Source organism: Elephas maximus, chromosome 12, assembly GCF_024166365.1.
Source record: "Elephas maximus indicus isolate mEleMax1 chromosome 12, mEleMax1 primary haplotype, whole genome shotgun sequence".
Lineage (NCBI taxonomy): Eukaryota > Metazoa > Chordata > Mammalia > Proboscidea > Elephantidae > Elephas > Elephas maximus.
Window position 1 is genome coordinate 103796815 of NC_064830.1, and position 20162 is coordinate 103816976.

Sequence of the window (20162 nt, forward strand, 5' to 3'; positions counted from 1 at the left end):
AATGGCTAATGATTGTGAGCATTTTCTCTTGTATCTATTAGCTACCTGAATGTCTTCTTTAGTGAAGTGTCTGTTCGTATCCTTTTCCCGTTTTGTAATTGGGTTTGATTTTTAGAAGTCCCCAGTTATCTAGTTTCTCTTCTGCACTGTTAGTAATGTTTTGTATTCTGTTTATGCCATGTATTAGGGCCCCTAGCATTGCCCCTATTTTTTTTCCCACGGTATTTATCATTTTAGATTTTATATTTAGGTCTTTGATCCATTTTGAGTTAGTTTTTGTGCATGGTGTGAGGTATGGGTCTTGCTTCATTTTTTTGCGGATGGGTATCCAGTTATGCCAGTATCTTTTGTTAAAGAGGTTGTCTTTTCCCCATTTAACAGACTTCGGGCCTTTGTCGAGTATTATTTGCTCGTAGGTGGATGAATTTACGTCTGGATTCTCAATTCTGTTCCACTGGTCTATGTATCTGTTGTCGTACCAGTACCAGGCTGTTTTGACTACTGTGGCAGTGTAATAGGCTCTACAATCAGGTGGAGTAAGGCCTCCCGCTTTGTTCTCCTTCTTCAGTAATGCTTTACTTATTCAGGGCCTCTTCCCTTTCCGTATGAAGTTGGTGATTTGTTTCTCTGTCATTAAAAATGCCACTGGAATTTGGATGGGGACTGCGTTGTATCTGTAGATTGCTTTGAGTAGAGTTGACATTTTCACAGCGTTAAGTCTTCCTATCCATGAGCAAGGTATGTTTTTCCACTTACGTAGGTCTCTTGCAGTAGCGTCTTACAGTTTTCTTCGTATAGGTCTTTCACGTCTCTGGTTAGATTTATTCCTAAGTATTTTGTCTTCTTGGAGGCTGTGGTAAATGGTATTGATTTGGTGATTTCCTCTTCGAAGTTCTCTTTGTTGGTGTAGAGGAATCCAACTGATTTTTGTATGTTTATCTTATATCCTGAGACTTTGCTGAACTCTTCTATTAGTTCCAGTAGTTTTCTCGTGGATTCTTTGGGATTTTCTGTGTATAAGATCATATCATCTGCAAAAAGGGTACTTCTACTTCTTCCTTACCAATCTGGATGCCCTTTATTTCTTTTTCTTGCCTTACTGCCCTGGCTAAGACCTCCAGCACAATGTTGAATAAGAGTGGTAATAAAGTGCATCCAATAATTGTTTTGTTTTTTTTTTAATGCTGTATTCTGGGGCGTGTTAGCCTGCCCATGAAAGTTACTGAGATCTTGTTTCTTTTAACTTTAAAGTGATCCATGGGTTACTCATCACGTACCCATTCTTTAAAACAGACAAACTATTGCTTAAACACCTGTTTATTCTTCCTTACTGCCTTAGCTTCTCGTTCAGGGGTGAAGCCTGTCCCTGTGTCTGCCCTTATTCGCTGTGGTTTCTTAACCTCTCTGGCCCTTCCTGTACTCATTGGTGAGATGATACTGAACATCAAAAAAGCCATCATGGTTGAGTCACATAGCGACCCTATAGGACAGGATAGAACTGCCCCACAGGGTTTCCAAGGCCGCAGTCTTTATGGAAGCAGACTGCCACATCTATCTCTTACAGAGTGCCTGGTGGTTTAGAACTGCTGACCTTTTAGTTAGCAGCCAAGTCCTTAACCACCGTGCTACCCAGGCTCCTTATGCTGAACAGATCTGCTCCTAAGCCTTGTTAGGGATTACACGCGTGAACATACGTGGAACGATGCGCTGGGCATGCATAGGTTTTCCGTAATGCTTTTTCACAGTGATGTCGTGTTCTCTGTCTGTCTGCCTGCCTGTTTCCTTCCCATCATCCCGGCTCACATCACTTTCACAGGGAGGGCAGGGAAATGCTCGGGGTCCTCGCTCTGTGGTGAGAAGTCTGTGGCCAAGGTGCTCCCGTTGAAAGAGGCGTCTCTGTGTCGAGAAGACTTAAGATGGTTTGGCTTTTATAAAATAACGAGTTTGAAGACAATGAACCCAGAGTTGGGGGGAGTGGAAAAAGATCTTGGCCTTGTTCTGTGGAAACTGCAGCTGAAGCATTTCTGTTCCAGGAGGAGGAGCCCTGGGAGAGCAGCAGCGAGGAGGAGTGTGGCGCCGAGGACCCACGGGGTCTGAATTCTGTCGTTGACGTTGAGGATCTTGGCGGCGTTGTGGGTCGTGTGAAGAAAGAAGAGGTACTGTTATCCTGGGAGACGTTCTGGTTAACATGCAGCGTTCTGTGCTGGAGTGCAGTCCTTTTGAGCTCATAGTTAAAACCGTGTTGCTGTCAAGTCAATCCCAACTCATAGTGACCCTACAGGACAGAGTAGGGCTGCCCCATAGGGTTTCTGAGGAGCTTCTGGTGGATTTGAACAGCCGCCCTTTTGGCTAGCAGCTGAGTTCTTAAACACTGCTCCACCAGGGCTCCACAAACTGCTCTAAGAAACAACAAAAGACAAATGACAAAGTAGGAGGCAGTATTTGCCTCTTATAGTACAGACAAGGGCATAATCTTTCTATTATACAAATAACTTTTAAAAATTGGAGAAAAAAAAGGAGAGAGAGACCTAGAATCTGAAAATGGGCAGAACACACGAATAGACAATTCTCAGAAAAAGCTATGCAGATAGACTTTCAGTGTCTGGAAAGATGCACAGCTTCCCTCACAAGGAAAACGCGAATTAAAACTGCATCGGGGTTCCATTCCTCACCAATCACATTAGCAAAAATTCAGGAGCTGGACAGCATACTCACTGGTGGGGCTGTGGGGAGACCAGCAGTCCTTGCGGGAGACCACCATGTGTAGCCTGGGTGAAGGGGCTTTTGGCTGTCTGCCACAGTCACATAGACTTTTCCCCAGGCCCCAGCAAGCCTTGAAGATACACCTTCACAAATAAGAAACACCGTTGGAACATTCGTAGGAAACAAGCCTCTAGGACACCCTCTGAAAAAGACATGGTGTATCTGCACGTAGGGTTACTATGAGTCGGAATAGACTCAGCGGCAGTGGTTTTGGTTTTTGGGCTTTATCTAGACAATGGGATATTGTGTGCAGCTGTGAAAAATAACTTGGTGGCTCTCTGTGCATTAATACAGTCCCTGGGTGGCACAAATAATTAAATGCTTGGCCACTAACCAAAAGGTTGGAACTTTGAATCCACCCAAAGCTACGTCCGAAGAAAGACCTGGCAATCTCTTTCCAAAAGGTCACAGCTACTGAAAACCTATGGAACACAGTTCTGCTCTGACCTGCATGGGGTTGCCGGGAGTCGAAACTGACTTGCTGGGAACTTTTTTTTTTTAATGTATTAATGTCAGTTCCAGGCAATGTTGGATTTGATTTGGAGGCTCATACGAGCTTATGGTTTTTTTTTTAAAAAAAAGTATGTTTAAGGTTATGTTTGTAAACTTAGAGTTTAAATGTGTGTATTAAATAAACAGTATTTCCTAACTATGTTCACTGAAAGGACCTAGAAATGCTGAAAGTACCAAGTGCTCAGATCTTGTTTTCCAAATGCCACTCACGGCTCGAAGGGGCTAGGGCTCCTTGGAGAAACGGCTGTTCCAGGGTGGAGAAGAGATTGACAGATGGTTGGCCAGTGGCCCTGAGTCTGAGGAAGACATGTCAGAGGGACTCAGGAGCCAGCTACGGGGTTTCCACAGGCCACATTTGGGAGAATTGGAGCATCAAAAAGATGACAGTAATGGATCCTATTACATCAAGTTGAAAAAACAGGAAAAAAAGCAAGGGTAACGGTATGTCTTTACAGAAGATTCCTGGGTGATAATTACAGAAGGCCGTGCACAACCGCCAGCATAATAATTGATTTAGGCAAGGATTGGGGAAATTCCCTGGGGAGCAGATGATATTCATTCATACGGTCTCAAAATGGCACCCCAGAAATGATACCACTTAGAAAAACGAAACAGAACGTCAGCCCCCCCACAGATTACTTATTAATTACAAACTGAAAAATACACCTTTACAAACGGAGCGATCCGGTGGTTCTGGCGTATACCAGGCGGTCACTTTTAGCGTTGTCATTAGTGTGGAACTTGACCTGATATGCCTCCAGGTGTTGTAGCAAGAAGTATACAACGTGTCTGCAGTGTTTGTGTCAAAAACGTTTAATCAGAATCTAATTGGGGGAAACAGTAAGAGAAATCCGGTAAATGAGACATTCTCTTAGGCAGTGGCTTTTTTTTTTTTTTACTATAGATGAAGGTTTACAGAGCAAATTGGTTTCTTATCAAACAGCATGTACACACATTGTTGTATGACATTGGTTAACAACCCCACGACATGTCAGCACTCTCTCTTCTCAACCCTGGGCTCCCTATTACCAGCTTTCCTGTTCCCTCCTGCCTTCTGGTCCCTGCCCCAGGGCTGGTGCGCCCCTTTAGTCTTGTTTCGTTCCATGGGCCTGTTCAATCTTTGGCTGAGGGGTAAACCTCAGGAGTGACCTCGTTACTGAGCTGAAAGGGTGTCTGGGGGCCATACTTTCGGGGTTTCTCCAGTCTGTCAGGCTAGGAAGTCTGGTCTTTCTTTTTGAGTTAGAATTTTGTTCTACATTTTTTTCCAGCTCTGTCTGGGACCCTCTATTGTGATTTCTGTGAGACCAGTCAGTGAGGGTAGCGGGGCACCATCTCATTGTGCTGGACTCAGTCTAGGGAGGCTGTGGTAGTTGTGGTCCATTAGTCCTTGGGACTAATCTTTCTCTTTTATCTTTGGTTTTCTTCATTCTCCTTTGCTCCTAAGGGGTGAGACCAGTGGAGTATCCTAGATGGCCGCTAACAGGCTCATAAGACCCCAGACACTACTCACCAAAGTAGGATGTAGAATATTTTCTTTATAAACTTTATAAACTATGTTATGCCGATTGAGCTAGATGTTCCCGGAGACCGTGGTCCCCACAGCCCTCAGTGAGGCAGTGGCTCTTCATGATAAATCCGAGTCATCGTCATTGGTGGAAATGTCTTGAAACGGGATAGATTTCAGTGTTTGAAATAACACTATGCTAATTCACGAGGAAGCTGATTTAGATTTCTGGATTTTCCCCAGGGCAGGAGAAGGTATGTAAAGCTTTATTTGTACTGGGTGAAAAGTTTGGGATAATTTGTGGGAAAATTTTTTCTTTGCTTTTTCCCCTTACGGCCCCTAGAGGGCACTAGAGAAAAAGCACTAAGCAAAATTTTGGACAGCCATGTAAATTATTTTTTGAAACGAAATGATTTTGGACTTTATGAACTCAAAGCAGCTGGCTTATGATATTTCAGGTTTCTTATAAAATCTCATAAAATGTCATATCAAATCATCAGATCTTGGGGGAAAATAATATTTTTCTTCCAGCTTCAGTATGGCGTAAAAATCAGCTGCCGTTTTTTTATTTTTCGTTATTGTTAGGCTGCAGCGGAGCCTCCGCCTCTGTCTGCTATGTCCATTTTATATTGGGCATCGTATGTCAGACTCAGTGACGGACGGCATGCTGCTTGGCTGTTCTTTTTCAAGTTCTTCGGGCACTGCCTTTGGGGCCGTTCTTGCCTATTTCGGAGCTATTCTCTGTCTGGTCGCTGTTACTCATCACATTAAATTGCCTCAGTTGTTGCCGTAGGGGGAGGCCCAGCATGTTGGTGCTTAAGAGCATTGGCCCTAGAGTTGGATCAAAGCTCTCATTGTAAGACCTCTTTTTGAATAATACTTCCTCGGTTGCTACCTGAAAGGTCTGTGGTTTGAAAGGTCGAGGGTTCGAAAGGTCGATGGTTCAGACCCACCAGTAGCTCCGAGGGAGGAAGATGTAGCCGTCTGCTTCTGTAAAGATTTACAGCCTTGGAAACCCTATGGGGCAGTTCTTCCCTGTCCTATAGAGTCACTATGAGTTGGAATCAACTTGACGACAATGGTTCTTTTTTTCTTTTTTTAACAGGTGTAGAGTCAGGTTGTGTGTCTGTGGGCAAGTTTTATAACTCCTCTGCTGCAGTTTTCTCATCTGTAAAATGGAGGATAGTTACAGTCCGTGCCTCATAAAATTGTTGTGGAGATTAAATAGTCAGTTGAAAGCTTTTATTTTATTACACGTAATAACTGCTTACAACTATTGTGTTGTTGTGTGTTGTCGAGTTGATTATGACTCATCGTGACCCCCTAGGGCAGAGTAGAACTGCCCCATAGGGTTTCCTAGGCTGTAATCTTTATGGGAATAGATCGACAGGTCTCTTCTTCTGTGGAGCCACTGGTGGGTTTGAACTGTCAACCTTTCAGTTAGCAGCTGAGTGCTTAAACCATTGCATTATTATTTAAGATATGTTCAGATGGGGTCGATTTGGCCCGACTAGAATGCCACTGTGGTGTTCTGTCTCTCTCCCTCTACAGTGGTGTCTAAGGCAGTAATTAGAGGGCCAAAGAGATTTTGAAGGATGGGAGTGAGTCCCAAGAACAGGAGAGCTACAGCGAAGCTCTGGGAAGTTAGGGACGTAGCTGCAGGGCAGAGTGCGGGCGTGTGGGAGGTCTGGGGACGTGGCTGCAGGGCAGAGTGCGGGCGTGTGGGAGGTCTGGGGACGTGGCTGCAGGGCAGAGTTCGGGCGTGTGGGAGGTCTGGGGACGTGGCTGCAGGGCAGAGTGCGGGCGTGTGGGAGGTCTGGGGACGTGGCTGCAGGGCAGAGTGCGGGCGTTTGGGAGGTCTGGGGACGTGGCTGCAGGGCAGAGTGCGGGCGTGTGGGAGGTCTGGGGACGTGGCTGCAGGGCAGAGTGCGGGGGTGTGGGAGGTCTGGGGACGTGGCTGCAGGGCAGAGTGCGGGGGTGTGGGAGGTCTGGGGACGTGGCTGCAGGGCAGAGTGCGGGCGTGTGGGAGGTCTGGGGACGTGGCTGCAGGGCAGAGTGCGGGCGTGTGGGAGGTCTGGGGACGTGGCTGCAGGGCAGAGTGCGGGCGTGTGGGAGGTCTGGGGACGTGGCTGCAGGGCAGAGTGCGGGGGTGTGGGAGGTCTGGGGACGTGGCTGCAGGGCAGAGTGCGGGGGTGTGGGAGGTCTGGGGACGTGGCTGCAGGGCAGAGTGCGGGGGTGTGGGAGGTCTGGGGACGTGGCTGCAGGGCAGAGTGCGGGCGTGTGGGAGGTCTGGGGACGTGGCTGCAGGGCAGAGTGCGGGCGTGTGGGAGGTCTGGGGACGTGGCTGCAGGGCAGAGTGCGGGCGTGTGGGAGGTCTGGGGACGTGGCTGCAGGGCAGAGTGCGGGCGTGTGGGAGGTCTGGGGACGTGGCTGCAGGGCAGAGTGCGGGCGTGTGGGAGGTCTGGGGACGTGGCTGCAGGGCAGAGTGCGGGCGTGTGGGAGGTCTGGGGACGTGGCTGCAGGGCAGAGTGCGGGCGTGTGGGAGGTCTGGGGACGTGGCTGCAGGGCAGAGTGCGGGCGTGTGGGAGGTCTGGGGACGTGGCTGCAGGGCAGAGTGCGGGCGTGTGGGAGGTCTGGGGACGTGGCTGCAGGGCAGAGTGCGGGCGTGTGGGAGGTCTGGGGACGTGGCTGCAGGGCAGAGTGCGGGCGTGTGGGAGGTTGGGGACGTGCACCAGCTGCCATTGAGTCAACTGGCTCATGATGATCTCAGGTGCGTCAGAGTAGAGCTGTGCTCCGTAGGGTTTTCGATGGCTGATTTTTTGGGAAGTAGATTGCCAGGCCTTTCTTCCGAGGCACCTCTAGGCAGACTCTAACCACCAACCTTTCAGTTAGCAGCTGAGTGTGTTAACTGTTTGTACCACCCAGGGACTCCTGGAGATGTGTAGAGAGGTGAAATAGAGAAGGAAGGCAGGGCAGGGGCCTGAAGGGCTTCTCATGCCATGTAGTGGGGTGTGAACTTTATCCTCGAAGCAGTGATTGAATAGGGAGAGCGGGTCAGGGTGTGGGAGAGGAGACAGTTTCTGCGGAGGTTCAGAGTGTTAGGAAAAATCAAACCACACATTGCATTATCTGTCGGTCTTGGCAGCATCCCTGAGATGTCTGTATACTGCCATCTCTGTTTTCTCATTTCACAGGACAAGAAACTGAGGCTTAGACAGATTAAGCAATGACAGGTGAATGGTGCGGACAAGCCCAGACCCCATTTTTCTGTATTACTACCCTCTGCTGCCTCCCAGGGGACAAGTGGGTCCCAGAACGGAAGGGAGCAAGGAGTCAGGAAGGGACCGAGAATCTTAGGTGGTTTATTTTCTGTTCGCCTACGTTGTGATTTATAATTGTAAAGCCTATTGGTGCCTTTTTTTTTTTCCCTGCAGAAATGTTGCTAAACACCCCCCACGGCACGTCCTGGTTAAGCACACACCCAGTAACATCAGTATCGGGCATGTCCTGGTTAAGCACACACACCCAGTAACATCAGGATCGTTAGTCTGGGAGATGACTGGCAAATGCGTGGTAGTTACTCACCAGAGAAGCATTTCAATTTGCCAGCTATTTCAGTTACGAGAGAATCTCGTTAGTGTGTCCAGTTCTGATATAAAGTTACATGGGACTGTCATCTTCTGTAATTATTTTTCAGGTTTTGACTTTAATTTACCCAGAAACAAAAGGAACATCCCTTCACCCCAAGACCCTGCCTTTAAGCTAGCCTGACTCACCCATGGCCCATGCACCCGGACCACTTAACAGTGAGTCCAGGAATTATTTCCTCAAGTCAGATAATCCGATAGAATCACTGGGTCAGAGTCGAACCGTCCTAAAGCTCCTTGTCCACACGTTGAGGATGTTGGTGGTTGTGTAGAGCTAGGTGGTATGGTGTCTATTCGCTGGTGACCTAGATTATTACCCTACTTAGTCCATATGCCAGATACCAGTTTACAGGTAGCAAATTAAGGTATTGTTGTTGTTGTTAGGTGCCACCGTGTTGATTTCGACTCATAGCGACCCTATGTGATGGAGTAGAACTGCCCCATCGAGTGTTCTTGGCTATAATCTTTATGGAAGCAGATTGCTGGTCTTTCTCCCATGCAGCCTCTAGGTGGGTTCGAACTGTGAACCTTTCTGTTAGCAGCTGAGCACTTAACCGCCTGCACCACCAGTGCTCCTCAAACCATTTTAAAACTCTTGACCAAAACCAGTCAGTTGCGACTCACGGCCACCCCATGGGTGTCAGAGTAGAACTGTACTGCATAGGATTTTCGATGGCTGATTTTTTGGAAGTAGATTGCCAGACCTTCCTGTCAAGGCACCTCTGGGTTGACTCAGGCCTCCAGCCTTTTGGTTAGCAGTCGAGAGTTTACCGGATTCCAGAGCTCTTGATGCACCTGACCGAACTGCTTTACGATAAGCTTGCATCCTTAAAACTGAGTATACTCAAAAAGCTGTGATTGCTGATGAAAATTGTCATTTTATTTTTTTAATTATTATACTTTAGATGAAGGTTTAAAGGACAAACTAGCTTCTCATTAAACAGTTAGTACATGTATTGTTTTGTGACACTGGTTACCAACCCCATGACATGTCAACACTCTCCCTTCTCGACCTTGGGTTCCCTATTACCAGCTTTCCTGTCCCCTCCTGCCTTCTAGTCCTTGCCCCTGGGCTGGTGTGCCCCTTTAGTCTCGTTTTGTTTTATGGGCCTGTCTAGTCTTTGGCTGAAGGGTGAGCCTCGGGAGTGACTTCATTACTGAGATATAAGGGTGTCTGGGGGCCATGATCTCGGGGTTTTACCAGTCTCTGTCAGACCAGTAAGCCTGGTCTTTTCTTTTGAACCAGCTCTTGTCCGTTCCTGTCTTCTCATCCTACCTCTGGACAGGAGCCACCCATTTGGTTTCGTGTATCTGCTTGAACTAAGAAGTACACTCTTCATGAGTATCATTTTATGTTTTATAAAAAAAAAAAAAAAGTCTAGTCTAATCTTTGTCTGAAGAGTGGGCTTTGGGAATGGTTTTAGTTCTGGATTAGCAGAGTGCCTGGGGACCATGGTTTCAGGGGACATCTAGGTCAGTTGGCATAACAAAGTTTATTACGAAAATGTTCTGCATCCCACTTTGGTGAGTGGCGTCTGGGGTCTTAAAAACTACCCAGTGGTTTTTAAACAGGGTGTTACTCAGTTTCTGTGCCTTTGATTTGTTTTCCTTGCTCTTCCTGTTGTTAATTTCTACTTTGATGGCATTGTGATCGGAGAAGATACTTTGTATTATCTCAGTGTTTTGGATTTTGTTGAGGGTTTCTTTGTGGCCTCAGATGTGGTCTATTCTGGAGAACATTCCATGTGTGTTGGAAAAGAACGTGTGCTTTGCCTGTGTTGAGTGGAGTGTTCTGTATATGCTATGAGGTCAAGTTGGTTGATGTGGTCTTTAGATCTTCTGTATCTTTGTTGACTTTCTTTCTAGATGTTCTTTCCTTTACTGTGATGTTTTGAAGTCTCCTACTTTTATTGTGGAACTGTCAATTTCTCTTTTCATTGCTGTTAGAGTTTTTTTTTTTTTTATGTTATTTTGGAGCCCTGTCATTGGGTGCATAGATATTTATTATGGCTATGACTTCATGGTGGATTGTTGCTTTAATCATTATCTAATGCCCTTCCTTGTCTTTTATGGTGGATTTTGTTTTAAAATCTATTTTATCTGAGATTAGTATTGCCACTCCTGCTCTTTTTTGGTGGCTGTTTGGTTGATATATTTTTTTTCATCCTTTGATTTTTAATAAACTTATGTCTTTCTTTCTAAGGTGTGTCTCTTGTAGACAGCATATTGATGGATCTTGTTTTTTTTTAATCCATTCTGTCACTCTCTGTCTCTTTATGGGTACCTTTAGGCCATTTATAGTCAGTGTAATTATTGATAGGTGTGAGTTTATTGCTGTCATTTTATAGAGTGCTTTTTTTTTGTGGTGCTGACATTTTCCTTGTTCTTCTTACTCTCCTGTGCTGAATTCCTATTGTTGTGGATTTTTTTTTTCATTTCTTTTTTTTTTGTAGATTTCATATTTACTAAGACTTTATTTTTCTTTATTTTGATGAGTAGGTTTGTTAACTTTCTTTGTGGTTACCTTGAAATTTATTCTCATCTTCCTAAGTTTGAACCAGTCTTTTATTACTTGGTATCACCTGGCCTTCCTCTCCATTTGAAAGTTCTATACCTACACTGTTTATCCCTTTTTTATTGTTCTGACGTTGTTGTCATTTACAGATTAACCTCTCTGGTTTCCCGTTGTAAATCTTTCAGTTTTGATTAATCCTTGAGAGTTTATTGACTAGGTTGGTATCTGGCTGATGCGGTCTTGTGTCCTAGATTCAGGCTGTCATCTGATATTGTTTGTTCTCTGACAGAAGGATTCCTCTTAATAATTCTTGTAAGTTTGGTTTGGTTTTTGCATGTTCCCTTAATTTCTGTTTATCTGGAAATGTCTTAATTTCGCCATCATATTTGAGCAAGAGTTTCACAGGGTATATTATTCTTGGTTGACAGTTTTTTTCTTTCAAGGTTTTATATATAATGTCATCCCATTGCCTTCTTGCCTGCGTGGTTTCTGCCGAGTAATCAGAGTTTAGTCTTATTGTTTCCCCTCTGTATGTGACTTTTTGCTTTTCTCAAGCTGCTGTTAGGATTCTGTGTCTTTGGTTTTAGCAAGTGTGATTATGATGTGCCTTGGTGATTTTCTTTGGGGGTCTATCCTATACGGGATTCGTTGGATGGTCAGCTTTTCATCTTTCGTGATATTAGGGAAGTTTTCTGTCAGCAATTCTTCAGTGATCCTCTCTGTGTTTTCCGTTTTCTTCCCCTGTTGTGGAACTCCACTCACTTGAAAATTTTTATTTTTGATTGTATCCCACATATTTCTCAGTGTTTCCTCGTTTTTCTTTGTTCTTTTTTTCTGATTTTTCCTCAAACAGAGTTGTAGCCAGGTATTTGCCTTTAATTTCGCTGATCCTGTCTTCCATTGTTTCACACCTGCTTCTCAGACCTTCTATGGCGCTGTTCATTTCTGAAATCTTGTTGTTTATCTTTTGGATTTCTAATTGCTGTTTTTGTGTGATTTCTAGTTGTGATTTTGTTTTGACATTTTGTTGCTGTATCATTTTCTTGAATTCTTCCATTGTTTTGTCTATCTTTTCGATGATTTTGTCTGCCTTCTCCATGATTTTGCCTATTTTTTCCTCATTTTTGTCTGCTTTTTCTTTAACTCTTGGATAGCTCTGATTAGAGATTTGAATTCCCTATGAGATAGTTCCAGTGCCTTTTGTTCTGCTGGAAGGACATCTGGTATTTTATTTTGGGCACCTACTAGAACCATCCTGTCTTGCTTTTTAATATGTTTTGGTATTGTCTGCTGTCCTCAGGACATTCAGTAGCTGTTTTCTTCATTTATTGATTGTAGATTTGTTTGTTTTGTCCTGCTTTTTTGTTTATTTGGTTATGTTTGAGCAGGCGGGCTGGGCATTCTTTGTTGTTTGCTTGTCTCTAGGCACAATGCTTCTCAGCATCTTGTCCAATTTGCAGGGTCTGTTGCTCAGCTGTGGTGCAGCAGGGGAGGTCCAGCAGAAGGGGAGGGGCTGGGATGAGTTGTTTGTGGCATGTGCTGGGGCCAACAGGGCAGAGTTGGGGGTCAGTACAGATCAGGTTCCGGTTGGCTGTGCCTTTGCTGCTTGGGGGTGCAGTGTTCAGCGCATGGTGCAGATAGGCAGGGAGGGGGGGAAGGTTGTGATGTGTGGAGCTAAGTTGGTGTGGGAAAGAAGAGAAAGGAGAAGAACAGGAGCTAAAAAAAAGTGCTGATTCAGCCTGCCATTGGAGTGGTGCAGACCTGGGGAAGCCTTGCGCCGGTACTTTCTAGCCAGGCACTGAGGCACAGTCCATCGAGGAGGGACTGATACAGCACGCGGAGCTAGGTGGGCGGAAGAAAGGAAAAGAAGGAAGGGAGAGAGATAAGAAACTAGATTAAAAAAAAAGGGAGATAGAAAGGAACACGTGGCTAGGTGGTCAGGAGAAAGGAGTGGAAGGATTGTAGAGAGAGACAAGAAACCGAGGAAAAAAAACATGCCAGGTGGTTAGGAGGATGGAAAGGAAGGTAAGTAGAGAGAGACAAGAAACCAGAAAAAAAAAAAAAAAAGAAGAAAGAAAAAAAAATGCCCTAAGGGAGCCCACTGGAAGCAGGTCCCCAGTCAAATGGCACTGTACAGCCTGTCCAGAAGCAGAGATGGCACGTGGTGCCAGGTGTTCAGGAAAAGAGTAAGGAAGGAATGTAGAGGGAGACAAGAAATCGAGAAAAGAAGAGAAAGAAAAAAAGAAAAAGAAAAAAATGCCCCAAGGGAGCCTAGTGGTGGGGTGGCATGGACAACGGAAGTGGTTCCCTAGCCTCATGGCACTGCACAGCCTGTCTAGAAGGAGCAGAGATGGCACACATCCCCAGGTGTTCAGGAGAAATGAAGGGAGGGAAGGTAGAGAAAGACAAGAAACTGAGAAAAGAAAAAAGAAAAAAAATCCCCAAAGGAGCCCACTGGCTTGGTGGCACAGATTGAGGAAGTGGCTCCCAAGCCATGTAGCACTGCACAGTCCATCTAGAAGGGGCAGAGATGGCACACAGCGCTGGGTATTTAGGAGATGGGAGAAGAAGGAGTGTAGAGAGAGATGAGAAATTAAGAAATGAAGAAAATAATGAGGGAAAAAGGAAAAGAAAATGCCCACAGGGATCTCACCAGCGTGGTGGTGCGTTCTGAAGAAGGGGTTTCAAGGAGCAGAGATGGCACCCAGAGCCAAGTGTTCGGGAGAAAGGAAGGGAAGGAGGTGAGAGAGAGAGAAGAAACCAAAAGAAGCTGAAAAAAGCAACAACAGCAACAAAAAAGCGGCACTGAAGGAGTCGGCTGGTGTGGGTGGGGTGATTCCAAGTGGTACGGAGCCAGCGTCTCCCCAGCTGAGTGACTGCAGCCCACTGGGAAGGGCGTAGGCTGAGCAGGGGGAGGAAAGGTAGGAGTGGGAAAGCGTGTAATGCAGGTTGCTGGATGCTCTGTCTCCTGCTGGGAGCTCCGTGACGCTGCCTTCCTGTACTCCCTGTCCACCGATCTCGGTGGTGGAGGAGTCCAAGATGACAAATCTGTGCTGTGTTAGCTGATAAAGGACCTCCCCTCTGTATCTCTCCTTGCTCTCTGTTTTCTGTCAATTTCTTATTCCATTCGGTGCTCGCTTGAATTCTTCGTCTTCATTTGACGCTTAGGGTCCCAGGATTGACGTTTGTCTCTGTTTTACTTAGTTTTCCGAGTCTTTGCTGTGGAGGGACGATGTGATGCTTCTGTCTTGTAGCACCATGTTGGCTCCATCTCTAAAAATTGCTCATTTTAAAGCCGAACCATGAGAAACTAAACGCAGACTCGTTGCTGTTAAGCCGATTCCGGTTCGTGGTGCCCCATAGGACAGAGTAGGGTTCCCAAGGCTGTAATCTTGACGGAATCAGATTGTGACATCTGTCTTCTGTGGAGCAGCTGGTGGGTTTGAACCACTGCCTTCCGGTTAGAAGCCAAATGCTTAACCACTGGTCTACCAGGGCTCCCTGAGCTGTGACAAGCGAGTGGTATATAGGGGATTCCTCTTTTAAAGAAATACGAACCCGAGAAAGTGGGTGAAAAAATTGCAACCATGCTTAATGATGGAAGTTGCCAGATAGTGAATCTGTTACTGAGAGAAGTGGGATCTGTTTTTCTGGGCTAAAAATAGATGGCGAAGTGGTTAAGAGCTATGGCTGCTAACCAAAGGGTCGGCAGTTCAAATCTACCAGCCACTCCTTGGAAACCCTTTGGGGCAGTTCTGCTCGGTCCGGTAGGGTCGCTATGAGTCAGAATTGACTTGACGGCAATGAGTAGTAGTTTTGAGGCATTCACTCATTCATTCAGTCGACATTTACTGACCACTCACCCTTGCGCCTCATGGTTCCAGGCCTCGGCAGGCGGACTGTCTATCAAGTGGCCTCTCGACAACCTAGATCTTCTGTCTTCAAAGTGTTCTGTGTGAATTGTGAGGAAGGGAATCAGCTGATGGTAAACAAGGATCAGCTGCTTTACACAAACAATTTACACAGACACACAGACACTCCCTTTCCCAGGAGAAATGTACGCTCTGGTCCTGAAAAGCTTGTTTGTCGTAAAACAAATCAATCTGTTGCCTCGTTTTTCATCCTACACAAAATTGAAGTGGTCCAGTGGTTCCTGGGATGATGGTGTGAAAATTAATTAGGTAGTATTGTGTAATATCTTTTTGAAAAAAGAAAATTAGTACTACTTTCTGCCTCCATTATCACATAAAATTCATGTAGTCCTTTTTATTTACGAAGAACTTTTTACGTGCTTATGGCCATTTTTATAAGTGCCTAGGAAGTTAGCTTCTGATTGGCTTTCCTTTTTGTGTGTCGGGAAACAGGCTTGGAGAAGCTTGAAGAAGGCATGTGTAATTTTCAAGGCAAGAGCAGTGGGCGTGGCTACAATAGGCAGAAGAATAGAGACCAGCGTAGATTAGTGGTTCCCAAGGGCTGGGGCCAGGGAGTCGTTGTCAGGTGCCCTCGATTTAGACTCAGGGCGGCTTCCTGTGACAGAATGGAGCTGCTCTGTGGAATTTTCTAGGCTGTAATCCTTACAGGAGCAGATCACCAGGTCTTTCTCCCTTGTAGCCACTGTGTGGGTTGAAACTGCCAACCTTTCAGTTAGCACCAAGTGCTTAACCCTTGTACCAGCAGGCCCTTGGGAATAGGAAGTAATATGGGGAGTTATTGCTTCATGGCTACAGCGCCTCTATTATTGGGGAGATGAAAGCATTTTGGAAATCGATGTAGGTGATGGTTGCACACCATGGTGAGTGTAATTAATGCCACTGAAGCACATGCTTAAAAGTGGTGAATTTTATGTTATATGTTATTTATCACGATAATATATGTATTTTTAAGCAGGAATAATAGAAAGTAATGGAAGTGGGAGGTGGGGAGGGTGGAAGTAGAAGTTGGGCACAAGACCCTTTAGCTGGCTGTCACAGTCACCATCCCTTAGGGAAACCAAGGATGTGGACTGAAGCAGTGGCCGTGTGGATGGAGAGAGTGCATGCTGGGAGTGGACACCCTGGGGGATGGTCACCTGGTGCTAAAAGGAGTGGGTGGAGAGGGAGTAGTCAAGGTTGACCCATTCTGGGATCTTCACGTATCTCTGCTCAGGTTATGTGATGAACCAGAAAACCAAACCTGTTGCCGGGGCGTCAGTTCCGACTCACGGCAATGCTGTGAAGTTCCCTTGGCTGTAATTTTACAGAAGCAGGTCACCACGCCTTTCTTCTGAGGTGCTGCTGAGTGAGTTTCAACCGCTCACCTCAGAGTAGCCTCTGATTGCAAACAGCTTGCACCACCCAGGGCCCTTGGTTATGTAACAAATAAATAGAATAAATAAATAAATCGTAACACATATGCCGGAAGTGGTCGTTACAGTTGTTACATGCTGGGCAAACTGGGGGAGATGTTTGCACCGAGATTAGAATTCAAATTCGAATGGTGCAGTCAGCTTCTGTGGGGAGGCTTTGGAACAGCGGTATTGCTTTGCGGGTATGAAGTTGCTGCATAGGGAGATAGGGCCAGCTGCCTCGGAGGGAAGAGATGATAAAGGTTGCTTTGTCCTGCGTGCTCAGGACCTTTCCTCATAGCCTCAACCTCTTTCCACATAGACTTTGTGACTTAATGATTGAATCTGGAGTGGCGACACTCCCATCGTTTAACAGCAATGGACACGGACGGCATTTCCACGGCCATCTCTTGGGTGGGTATTCATCTCACAGGGGTCAGACGTTTCTGTTCAAAGCCACAAGCAGGTGTCTGGAGCTCCGGGGTGGCGGTGAGGGCCCAGTGTTGTGGGCTGGGTCCAATTGTGCATTTATGTGTCCTTTGTTGTTGTTGTGTGCTGTCTGGTTGATCCCAACTCACGGCAACCCCACGTGAGAGCGTAGAACTGCCCCATAGGGTTTCCTAGGCTGTAATCTTTATGGAAACAGATCGCCAGGTCTTTTCCCCACTGAGTCTCTGGTGGGTTCGAACCATCAACCTTTCACTTAGCAGCTGGGTGCTTAAGTATTAGCCACCAGGGCTCCTTGCATGACCTTTGGGGTAACCTAACGCATGCAGGTTTTATTTGTGGTGACAGATTCTTTCTTGCATGGTTAGTAAAGGAAACACAGTAACTTGCTGTACAATTAGTTCAGAGATACTTAAATGCTCTCAAAGTCAAGGTCATTTTGCTCCACTGTAAGACTTGCTTTTAGATCTGAAATTGGTTAAAAAAAAAAAAAAAGAAAGCTGAAGTTTTGTTTCTTTTATTTTTAAACACTTTAACAAATAATAGCTGGAACCTTCTTTTTATTTCTACAAAATGCTGAGTGTTAAACTCATTACTTTTATAATAGATAAGAACAAATGATTGATGTTTGTTTATAAATTTTTTCCGTTCCATCTGGAACTGTGTAGTTAAGAACTCTATTAACGGAAGCAAAATTGTTCATTGACTTTGCATTTTGATTATATTTAGTCATTTGGAATGCTGATATTTAGGACGGAACTTAATGTGGGTTTACTTTCTCATTTGGTACATTGGACTCCAAAATGCTTTTTCACTGACTTCATTTCAGAACAAGCCTATTAAGCAATAGAGAAGATAGAAAAATTAGCTCTGAATTTCATTGATTTGTTGTCGTTAAGTGCCGTTGGGTTGATTCTGCCTCCTAGTGAGCCTGTGTACAACAGAGCAAAGCACTGCTCCGTCCTGCGCCATCTTCACAGTCATTGCTGTGCTGAGCCCATTGTTGCAGCCACTGTGTCAGTCCGTCTCATTGAGGGTCTTCCTCTTATTCATTGACCCTCTACTTTACCATGATGTCCTTCAGAGGCTGGACCCTACTGATAACATGTCCAAAGTACATGACATGAAGTCTCGCCATCCTCACTTCTAAGGAGGATTCCGGCTGTGCTTTTTCCAAGACAGATATGTTCGTTTTTCTGGCAGTCCATGGTATATTCAGTAGTCTTCACCAACACCATAATTCAAAGGCATTAATTCCTTATTCATTGTCTAGCTTTTGTGTGCATGTGAGGCGACTGAGAGAATACCATGGCTTGGGGCAGGTGTACCTTAGTCGTCAAAGCAAAGATGTGCTTTTGAGCACTTTTAAGAAGCCTTTTACAGCAGATTTGCCCAGTGCAATACATCCTTTGATTTCTTGACTGCTGCTTCATGGGTATTGATTACGGATCCAAGTAATTGAAATCCTTGACAACTTCATGATATCCGTTTATCATGATATTGCTTATTGGTCCAGTTGTAAAGATACTTGTCTTCTTTTTGTTGAGGTATAACCCATACTGAAGACCGTAGTCTTGGTCTTCATCAGTAAGTACTTCAAGTCGTCTTCACTTTAAGCAAGCAAAGTTGTGTCATCTGGATATAGTAGGTTGTTAATGAGTCTTCCACCAATCCTGATGCCGGTTTCTTGGATTATGTGCTCATCATAAAGATTGAATAAATATGGTGAAAGGATACAACCCTGACGCACACCTTTCCTGATTTTAAACCATACAGTATCTATCCCCTTGTTCTGTCTGAATGACAGACTGCCTCTTGGTCTATGTACAGGTTCCTCATGAGCACAATTAAGTGTTCTGGAATTCCCATTCTTTGCGATGTTATCCATAATTTGTCATGAGCCACACAGTCGAATGCCTTTGCATAGTCATTAAAACACAGGTGAACATCCTTCTGGCATTCTCTGCTTTCAGCCAAGATCCATCTGACATCAGCAATAATATCCCTGGATCCACGTCCTCTTCTGAATCCGGGTTGAATTTCTGGCGGTTCCCGGTTGATGTACTGCTGCAACTGTTTCTGGATGATCTTCAGCAAAATTTTGCTTTCGTGTGATGTTAATGATGTTTGATAATTTCCGCATGCGGTTGGTCACCTTTTTTTTTGGAATGGGCACAACTAGGATCTCTTCCAGCTGGTTGGCCAGGTAGCTGTCTTCCACATTTCTTGGCACAGGGGAGCGAGCACGTCCAGTGCCACATCCGTTTGTTGAAACATCTCAGTTTGTATTCTCTCAATTCTTGGAGCCTTGTTTTCCACCAGTGCCTTCACTGACTGTGTACTCCTTCCATCTTCTTTTGATGCTTCGCGGGACATTAAAAATTTTGCCCATAGAATCCTTCAGTGTTACACCTCGAGGCTTGAATTTTTTCTTCAGTTCTTTCAACTTGAGAAATGCTGACCATGTTCTTCCCTTTTCATTTTCTAACTCCAGGGCTTGGCACACTTCATTGAAATTATTTACTTTGTCTTCTTAGCAACCCTTTGAAATCTTCTGTTCAACTCTTTGACTTCATCATTTCGTCCATTCTCTTTAGCTGCTCTATGTTCAAGAGCAAGTTTCAGAGTCTCTTCTGACATCCATTTTGGTCTTTTCTTCCTTTCCTGTCCTTTTTTTTTTCATTTGCAGAGCTTTGTTTACGAAGGTGCCTCAGCAAATGCAGATTATTATTATTTTAATCGTGCTTTAAGTGAAAGTTTACATACCAAGTCAGTCTCTCATACAAAAACTTACGTACACCTTGCTATATACTCTCAGTTACTCTCCCTCTAATGAGATAGCACGCTCCTTCCCTGTTTTCATGTCCATTCGGCCAGCTTCTGATCCCCTCCGACCTCTCATCTCCCCTCCAGACAGGAGCCGCCCACAAAGTCTCATGGGTCTCATTGATCTAAGATGCCCACTCCTCCCCAGTATCACTTTCTATCCCATAGTCCAGTCCAATCCCCATCTGAAGAGTTGGCTTTGGGAATGGTTCCTGTCTTGGGCTAACAGAAGGTCTGGGGACCATGATCTCTGGGATCCCTCCAGTTTCAGTCAGACCATTAAGCCTGGTCTTTTTACAAGAATTTGGGCGTCTGCATCCCACTGCTATCCTGCTCCCTCAGGCTTTCTCTGTTGTGTTCCCTGTCAGGCCAGTCATCAGTTGTAACCGGGCACCATCTAGTTCTTCTGGTCTCAGGTTGATGTAGTCTCTGGTTTATGTGGCCCCTTCTGTCTCTTGGGCTCATAATTACCTTGTATCTTTGGTGTTCTTCATTCTCCTTTGCTCCAGGTGGGTTGAGACCAATTGTTGCATCTTAGATAGCTGCTTGCTAGTGTTTAAGACTCCAGATGCCACCCTCCAAAGTGGGATGCAAAATGTTTTCTTAATAGATTTTATTACGCCA

At 45.3% G+C, this 20162-nt stretch overlaps 1 protein-coding gene across 1 annotated transcript in view; it reads left to right on the forward strand.

Annotated features, from left to right (window-relative positions):
- Positions 1 to 20162, forward strand: part of LOC126086485 (S-adenosyl-L-methionine-dependent tRNA 4-demethylwyosine synthase TYW1) — a 191661-nt gene that overhangs the window by 26097 nt on the left and 145402 nt on the right. The window contains exon 7 of the mRNA XM_049902724.1: positions 2034 to 2156. Within this exon, the coding sequence (XP_049758681.1) occupies positions 2034 to 2156 (123 nt within the window). The remainder of the gene's footprint in view (positions 1 to 2033; positions 2157 to 20162) is intronic.